Source organism: Heterocephalus glaber, unplaced genomic scaffold (genome assembly GCF_053883595.1).
Source record: "Heterocephalus glaber isolate CG9 unplaced genomic scaffold, H.glaber_assembly_v1.0 deba00001481, whole genome shotgun sequence".
Taxonomy (NCBI): domain Eukaryota; kingdom Metazoa; phylum Chordata; class Mammalia; order Rodentia; family Bathyergidae; genus Heterocephalus; species Heterocephalus glaber.
This window is the reverse complement of record NW_028258317.1, coordinates 65,628,450-65,637,960: the sequence shown is the minus strand read 5'-3', so window position 1 is coordinate 65,637,960 and position 9,511 is coordinate 65,628,450. Positions and strand designations below refer to the sequence as shown.

The following is a 9,511-nucleotide window of genomic DNA, read 5'->3' as shown; positions in this document are numbered from 1 at the left end:
GTGATGCTCCCATGCTCTGTGATGCAGGCGAGGGTATATAGTCAAGCTCCTGCACCCTCAGAACTCAGTTGCCTCTGGCAGCCTTGCAATTCAGATAATGGAAAATGTTCTCTTTTTTCTTAAATAGATACATGGAGCCATGGCTGAGCTGTGGCTCACCATTCTTAGATACAGACCCCAATGGCATCTTTCTGAATGCTGTGGGGTTGCTCTTTCTGGTGATTTCCTATCTGTTGCTGAAATCACTTTTACCAACTTTCTGAGACAAAAAGGACATCCCAAAGGTAAGAAAGCATGGGTAACTTTTTGAATGGTGTGAGGTAGCTATTTTGCTCCTTTGCTATCTGTTGCTGAAACCATTTTTACCAACCTTCTGGGACAAAAAGGACATCCCAAAGGTAAGAAAGTATGGGTCAATCTCTTTTTTTCTTAAATAGCTATATGGAGCCATGGCTGAGCTGTGGCTCATCATTCTTAGATACAGACCCCAATGGCATCTTTCTGAATGCTGTGGAGTTGCTCTAAAACTTACACACTACCTCTCTGGGAGTGGCAGAAAGTTCCAGGATAAGATTCCAAGCAGTGATTCCCTGGTCCTGACTGAATCAGTTCCAGATTGTAAGTTCTCTGCAGGAGAACAGTCTGTCCTGATGCTTGATCACCAGTCCCAGTCCCATGTCTGGTTCCTTCCCCAAGCCTTCCTTCTTGTTGGGTTGATCAGGAGAGTAACCCTGACCTCAGAGCCTCTGAACAGAGCCTGGAGCCTGAGATCTGTCCCCAGGACACAAGGTCCCCTGGAGGAGCATAGTCGTGACTGTTATCTCAGACTCTATTCCCTCCTGGAACAGAGAGTACTGCTGACTGAGAATATCAAGTGCTGATCTTGCAGACAACATCCTTTGAGTTTTTCAGAGATGGAAAAATAGAAAATAACTGATAATCTTTAAAAATTACTAAAAAGACTAAATGAGTAAAAAGAGAAAATAACTGATAATCTTTAAAAATTAGTAAAAAGACTAGGGCCAGGGATTTAGCTCAGTGGTTTCACCACCTGCTGCGCAAGTGCAAGGACCCGAGTTTGATGCCCAGTACCAAAAAAAAAAAAATTAATTAGTAAAAAGACTAAATGAGTGAAAAGAGTCAAATGATTTTTGTACTCGTAATTAAAATAGAGAGTTAAATGATTAATGAATTTCTGAGCTTGCTAGAGAAAGGAGTGAGATAAATGAACCCCAGCCTTTCATTCTTTTCCTTTTGCTCTCATTTACAGCACAGAAGAAAGAGGAGGAGGAGAAGCAGAACACTTAAAGGTATGATTCTTCCTCTTTGACCTCAGGTCTCCAAGGCGACCCCTCCTACTTTTTTCAGGAGGTTCCAGGTCATGAGCTCTGGAAATGTTAGCAGTTAAACACACGCTGTGTCAGAACACAGAGCCCTCAGAGGAGAGGCCCACAGGAAGGCGTGAAACCCGAGACACTTTTCAGAGCCCTGCTCTGCCCACCATGGTGAAGCAGTGACAGTCCTGGCAATGAATGGGAGCTGCCAAACAGGCTGCTGTGTGAATTGTCCAGGAAGGACTCCTGGTTGCTTTGGAGACACAACTTCTGTCTCCTGACACTGTGTAAAGTACTTTATTCCCGAACACTCAGATTCAGCTCTGAGGTAAACCCTGACTTCTGTGCTCCACATGGTCATTTTAAGCATCATACTGGAGGAAGCACATGCACATGTGAATGCTCAACATTATCCTTAACCATCAGGCTTTGTCTACTGTTACTGGGACTTTCAGACTTTAATACCCTAAGTGTTTCTCATACAGAGACTCCTATAAGATCCCTGTGTTTCTACCTTTACTACATGTCAGCCATTGGTTTTTCAGGTTGGAGAGCAGGCCTGAGAGAAAGACAGGAGGGGAGGAAGCTGCTTTCATTTCTGAAAAGGTGATTAGCCACTCACTTCCTTCTTTACTATTCCTTTTCCCCATATGTTCTGTGCATCCCAGGGATTCAGTGCAGTCTGTGGTGGTCAAGGTTGGGGTAGCTTTAGGAACAAGTATGTGAATGAAGGCTTGGAGAGAAAGTATGAATTTTTTGGGAGGTCATGGGCCTGTGCTTTGTGAGGTCATGGCTGTGGGGCATTGTCAAGGGTGTAGGAGGTGTCAGGTGGCCCCACCCTAATCAGGACAGAAGGGCTTCCTTTCCTTGTACTGGTCCTGGCCATAACTTTGCATTTTCTGTCTTTGCAGGCCCCTGGGCCAGCATCCTGATATTAACCACCTTCGTCAGTTGCTGTGTCCAGACTCCCTCTGTGACGTGTGTAACACCACAATAGCTAAAGTCAGGCGAGTGCTCTCTCAGGCATCCCTGGAAGATGCTGATAGTGACTCTGTGTCCTCTTGGACTTCCACAGATCATGAGTCATCTTGCACAGAGACCTTTGGCATCTCAACAGTCCTTCCAGGAAATGCAATTCTAGCCCTTGTGCCTAGGCCTTCTCCACCTCCACCCTCTGTTCTCCCACCTGACCCAGTCAGCTCTTTAGTGGACGCACTGACACCTGTGCCGCTGGATGACTCTCAGCAAGCAGAGCCTATTCCTCCCTTAGACTCCAGACCCCCAGCGGACTGTTTCCCACCACAGCCACTTGCCTCTGCCCCTTCCCTGCTTCATTACACTCAGGAAGCAAAACCGGATCTTCAACCAGAAACCACTTCATCAGTGGAGAACCCTGGTGGGTTCTGCACTAACAACTTTCATCTCATGGGTGTCTCTTTTCAGGGAGACATTGAAACTCATCTTGTAGAGCCTGGAAACCTCAAGTTTCTCAGCCCTGACAGCCAGGCCCTCCTGGAAAGACAAATCAAAAAGAGGCCTGATTTGCTGATAGGCAAAGGAAAGGGAAAGAGAACAGAATCTTTCCCAAAGCAACATCAGCCAGACTCCCCACTAAATTTTTCATGGAAAAGATCAGAGTCAGCTACTGATCAGCAGGATTCTGCATGCACCCTTCCTATTTGGAACAGGGAGGGCAAACCAGAGGGACTTCACACACGTCTGAAGCCCCCAGGCCCTAAGACCTTGGAGGCTCATTTAGAGCAAACACACAGCCAGTTCTTCAGGGGTCTTGCATCTCTACACAGAGAGTCACTGAACCCCATTGTACCTGAATCAGGCAACTGGTCTTCAATCTTTATTTGCTTTAATACAATCTCCAACACCTCCACGGCCCAGGAATCCCCGGTCCTTCCACACCCTCCACCTCTGTCCTTGCCTGAGGCCCAACCTGAAGCCGTGCCCCAAACTCTGTCCGGATCTCAGCCTCCCGATCTCCTTCCTATTCAGACCCAGGCCCCACTTCAGAACCCACCCCCAACTCTGCTACTTTCTCCTCAATGCCAGCCTAGAAGCTGTGGAGTGTGTTTTCATAGCACCCAGGGTGAGGTACAGTCTCTTCTTACACCTTCTGAAATTCAACAGCTGGAAATTAATGTGCTACAGAAAGTACAAGAAAGCGTGTGGGGTTTACCTTCTGTGGTCCGAAGATCTCAGGAAGAATTTTGTCCTCCAGCTCCTAAGCTTTCACTGATTAAGCAGGCCTCCAAGGCCCATGTGCCAGTTTCCATCCTACGGGGAGATTTTCCCTGCAGCAGTGAGCTTCGAAAGAAACTAGAACACCACCTTCAGAAGAGGCTCATTCAACACTACTGGGGCCTGCCCCGCAGAGTCCATGAGTCTCTGTCAATGATGCAGCCTCAGAGTCAGGTCCCTCAGACCTCTGAGTCCAAAGGAAGTTATGGCCTGTCTTGGATCTCTCTGTATAAGGGTCAGAGCAACAAGGACTTGAGCTAGTCTGAAACTTTCTATGAGAGGAGCTCAGAAATGCTGCCTTTAGAGGAGGGAGTGGGGAAGAACCAGAGACATATTCTGGAGAATGGCCCCAAACCTGTTGAGTGGCCATGCCAGGATTACACATAATGCTCAGGGCTCTTACTCAGAGAAAGCCCTGGAAAGTCACGTGGGGAAAAATCCAGGGGCCTCAGTTGTGAGTATACACCAGAAACAACTTGAAAAAGCCCTGCAAGGACACTTAAGCAAGGAGTTTGAGGAAATTCATGAGGCCTAGATCCCTGAGGCTGTGAATAAATCATGGCATTCCATCAACCACACATTTCCCTTTCCTGAGAAATCCTCCAGTCAATTAAAAGACAGGGATCGAACATGACTGGTGGCTAAGGGCAAGTGCTTGAACACCCTCCAGGATATTTCCTCCATTAGCTCCAGCAAACAAAAGATATTGGAAGAGCATAGTACAACTTTTCACAGGGGAATGATGCGGGGCCTTCCCCACAAGGTCCAGGAATCCACAGAAATCTCCAACATAAAGGAGGACCTGTACCCGGCTTTTTCTCATTCCAAAATTTCCTGATGTGGATTGTAAAATGGGGGTCTGCAAGACCCTTGCAAGAAGCTCTAATGCTTTTCAAGCACAATGGGTAGAAACAAATTCAGTTGTGGATTGTCCTCACCATGCCACTTCACATGTGGGCATGGAAGGACAGGAGCGCCAACACAGTCACCCTCTTATACCACCCATGAGAGGGATGGTACATGGGTTTCTTTGCTCCCCGTACACAGCAACACAGATACAGCGAGTCAGAAGCAGACTCTACAAGACAAGAGATGCCACCCAAAGCCACCCAAAGTCACTGGTCCTAAAATAAGTGATAAGAGAATGAGTAACAAAGTACAAAGCAGTTAGAATATGTGACTTCATATAACAAGTCCAGGGAGATGTTTACAACAAAGGAGCTCTGTGTTCTTCAGTCACAGACTAATAACATCTTGAGGACTGATTAAGAAGCCATCTGAAGGAGAGATGCGAATACAAGAAAACAAGAAACTTCCCTGACCACTAAACAGCCTCTAACAAGAACAGCAGTTCCCCAAAACATTTTTTAAGTCATCAGACCTTCAAAATACACTGCTTAATGAGCTAAAGTGTAAAATAGAGAGCAAGAAGCAGAGCCAGCCCCAGGGCCTTCCCACAAATGTGTCCCTTGCCTCTAATAACTTGAAAACCAAGAACTTACTTGGTCATGATCAGGGTGCCTCCTGTGGGAACATGGCAGCTTCCCAGGTGATGCATGCCCACTTGGACAACACAGAATCCCACATGGAACAGGGTCAAGAGCCCTGGGTCCCTAAGCATGTTTTATGCAAGTATCAAGACAGGAAATTTTCTCCAGAAGCAAAAAGAGAGTGTCCTCTGACACTCAAAACAAGACACCTCAGTGGCGGTGATGGAGGGCTAGATGCATCCCACCACAGAAGAAGAAGCTGTCCTGACCAAGACAGGACATTAGAAAAGACGTGTGGGAGCAAGTCCTCCTCAACCCTGTCATCTTGACAACCTGTTCAGAGATAAGATGAAACACTTTTCCCAAAGGATTTCATTGATTTTTTTGTATTGTTTTCTTAGTGTCCATTGCATTGACGTGTGCTCTGATCTTTATAATTTCCTCTCTTGTGTGAGCTTTGGGTTTTCCATGCTCTTCTTTTTCTAGGAGCTTGAGGTTCAGCATTAGGTTGTTTATTTGAGCTCTCTCTGCTTTCCTAATATGGATATTCACTGCTATGAATTTCCCTTGTAGAACTGCTTTCATTGTGTCTGATATAGTCCTGTATGTTGTACTGGCATTATCATTTACTTGTAGAAATTGTCTAATTTCTTCTTTAATTACTTCTGTGACCCACTGATTGTTAAGGAGGGTGGTACTCAATTTCCATGTGTTTGTGGGGGTTTTTCAAGCCCTACAGGAAAAAAACCTCCTAGCTGGTTGATGTACCCTATAAAACTATTCTTCAAAATTGATCTAGAAATAAGATACTTTCATGACAAAGAGCACCTTAGGAACTTCATGAATACCAAACCAGCACTCCAAAAAATTTTAGATAATATAACAAGAAAAAACAATGAGGATCACAACCCCAGAAAGCCCAGAATGAATCCATCAGGCAACAACATGAATTAAATGTAAAGGGGGAGAATCCAACAAAAAAAAATAAATTCATGACAATGACAATTCAATATGTATCAGTTATAACCATCAATATTAATGGTCTCAATTCACCAACCAAAGGAAATAGACTAGCAGAATGGGTCAAGAAGCAAAATCCAACAATATGCTCCATACAAGAAATACACTTAATTCAAAAAGAAACTCATAGACTGAAAGTTAAAGGGCGCAAAACAATACTCCATGCAAAAGGAACCTGAAAAAAGGCAAGTATAGCTATCTTCTTTGCAGATCATGTGGATTTCAAACCAACACTGATTAAGAGAGATGAAGAAGGACACTACATCCTTGTTAAGGGAAGAATCCAAGAGGAAGAGATGACAATCATAAATATCTATGCACCAAACACTAGTGCAGGCAACTATATAAAACAAATACTAACGGACATGAAAAGTCATATAAGCACTAATACAATATCAGTGGGGAACCTTAATACCCCACTGTTAAAAATGGATAGACCAACTACACAAAAAATAACCAACGAAATACTAGAACCCAATTAAACTCTTGGACAAATGAACTTAACAGAAGTTTACAGAGTCTTCCACCCCACAAAATCAGAATACATATTATTTTCAGTTGCACATGGGTTGTTCTCCAAAATAGACCACATACTCGCTAGTAGAACATGTTTAAATAACTTCAAAGGAACTGAAGTTATATGCTGTATATTATCAGACCATAGTGCAATTAAATTGGAGATCAATAGCAAAAGAATTTCATAAACACAGGGAAACTGAACAACACACTTCTGAATAACCAATGGGCCACAGAGCAAATTAAAGTAGAAATCAGACAGTTTCTTCAGTTAAATGACAATGACAATACAACATATCGGAATCTGTGGGACACAATGAAAGCAGTCTCATGAGGGAAATTCATAGCAGTGAATATGCATATTAGGAAAATGTGAAATAGGCAGAAGTGGGGCAAAGGGGAAGGGGAAGTGGGAGGGGTAGGGGAAAAGAAAGAAGGGAGTGGGATTAATGTGAGAAAATGAAAACATGGAAACAAAGTCTTTGTAAACAGGGAGGGAAGGAGGGGTCGAAGGGAGTGCAGAGGAAGGGGAAATATAAGAACCAAGAGAGATTATGTAAAGGTGCAAATTTCCAATGATGAATTACATATTGTACACCTAAAATGTACTAATAAAATTAAATTAAAAAAAAAACAAAAGAAAGAAAAGTAACAACAAAATAGGCAGTTTAATTTTTATTGAAGAACATTTAGAAAAGATGTAATCAGAAAGGAAATAGTATATGCATTGTGCCTTTTGACATTTGCAGTGAACTATTAGATTAAGATCTACTCCTATGTTCCTGTTGGAAAATGGAGAAAACACAGATACATAATTGCTGCTATCCAAGAAAAAAGAGGATAACTCTGGCCTGCCTTACAGTTGTGAGTCTTAGGTGTAAAGTTAATCTATGTAAAATTTCTCTGATTTAATAATCTCAGAGAAAAAATGCTAGAAGTAAATTCAAGTCATTCTGGAAAGATGTGCTGAAGGGTTACCATTCTCTGTCAGGTCTTACCATCAGTTCTGATCTTTAGCCTTAGTTTCTCATAACAAGAATAAGCAAAATGTTAAATTTAACAAATATCAGTCTTGCTTTCTCCAATATGAATATATAGATAGAGCACTTTTCTCTTTGAGACTTTGATTTTGGTCCTTGAATTGATTCATTTTTGGTGTTAATCAGGTCTCTTTCTTTTTACCTTTTCCAACCATCTTTAAAGAGGAATAGTAAGATTGGCTCATGTCACAGCAATTTTAGGAGGATAATTTTGTAAATTGCATTGACTTTGCTGTTTCCAGTTTATAAAGGAAAATATTTGTTTTACACGGCTCATATAACTTTCAATCTTTATTTTCTAGGTTTTAAAGTCATAGAAACAGGACAATACCACTGCCCTGTTGAGGACTGGGGCTCACAGTGTACTGGAATAGCCAAGTGGACTTTCTTCACTTTTGATTGTGTTAAAGCTTCCTATCCATGAAGTGACAATCCCCACTCAGTCTGTCTTCGTCTCTGTTTCTTCCATAAACACATACATGCGTGTGCACACATGCACCCACACATACTCTTATTCAGTAACATGTCAAATATGAATTGTAAATTGTTAGCCTTAAAATTTTAATATTTGTAATAAATCTTATAAAACACAGCTTATTCTATTTTTAAAAAGTGCTTATTTTCTTCTTGGTAAACTTCACCTAAAATCAGGCTAAGAATGGCTCTGAATAGGAGTGCACCGAGTAATTTAATAGCACATTCAGATGCATACCCAAACACATATGGGAAATTAATTTGTGTGGTTTTGGTACCGGGGATTGAACTCAGGACCTTGAGCTTCTGAGGCAGGCACCAGAACCACTGAGCTAAATCCCCAGCCCCTAAGTGTGGTGTTTTTTGTTGTTTTTCTTTTGGTACCTGGGATCAAAATCGGGTCCTTGCACTTGCACAGCAGGCGGCAAGATCACTGAGCTAAATCCCTGGCCCTTAAGTGTGGTATTTTTAATCACCTAAGAAAAGCAGGATTACTTTTAAATGAGATCAGAACAATTAGGTAGCTGTTTGGAAACAGTAAGGTTGACTCTCTTTTACTCTTTATATCAAATTTCAACTTTATCAAACATTTAAATGTGGGGGCTAGGGATTTAGCTCAGTGGTTCTACTGTCTGCCTTGCAAGCGGAAGGTCCCGAGTTCGATCTCCGGTACCAAAACAAAACACAAAACAAGATTTAAATGTGGGGGGAATGTACCTTAAGTAGTTTTTAATAAAGTACAAATGTGATTATTATAATCTTAAGATAAAAAGATTCTTGTATTGAGAATACATGATTAAGAACACATAAAACAAAAAGAATAATTAACCATTATAAAAATTTTACATTTCTAAAGTCAAAAATAAACAATAGATAATAACAGATTTAAATATTTTTATAATGCCTATGATACAAAATACTTAATTTCACATATACTTACTACAAAAATAATTTTGTTAATTTATAAAGACCTATAGAAAGCATCAAGTTTTTAAAATGAACAACTCAAGAGAAAATGAGCAAAGGATATACACACAGAATAAAATATGTAAAAAAAATAGGCAATAATCATATTAAAGTACCTTAACCTTATTCAAACCTCAAAATTTAGATCCAAACAAATAGGAAATGTCATTTTACCACTGGAACCACAAAGACAGAAATAAAAATGAACATGTTTTATTTGTAAAAACACACTTACGCACATAAATTCATCTATACTAATGGTATATGTAAATAATTATATCTGAAAAAACCATGCAATTGTTGATTGCCTTTAGTATCGATGTGGGAAAGAGATTTTTTTCAAATAAATGTTGTTTTTCAGTTCCCAGCCAAACTGAGTGGCAAGTGCACAGGGTTCTCACAGGCCTCCGGCCACTCC

At 41.4% G+C, this 9,511-nt stretch overlaps 1 protein-coding gene and 1 long non-coding RNA gene across 2 annotated transcripts; both read left to right on the top strand.

The window, feature by feature from the left end:
* Nucleotides 1-302: 302 nt before the first annotated feature.
* On the top strand, nt 303-7,000 carry LOC147825998 (spermatogenesis-associated protein 31D3-like; the record flags this gene model as incomplete). The annotated part of the gene is made up of 4 exons (XM_087184169.1): nt 303-398; nt 1,271-1,310; nt 1,880-1,940; nt 2,246-7,000. Coding segments are annotated over 4 exons (1,800 nt in total), but the record flags the coding sequence as incomplete, so codon positions are not given.
* Nucleotides 7,001-7,018: 18 nt separating this feature from the next.
* LOC147825997 (uncharacterized) lies at nt 7,019-8,095 on the top strand. The gene is made up of 2 exons (XR_015440145.1): nt 7,019-7,477; nt 7,956-8,095. It is a non-coding gene; the product is annotated as an uncharacterized LOC147825997 (long non-coding RNA).
* Nucleotides 8,096-9,511: the final 1,416 nt, after the last annotated feature.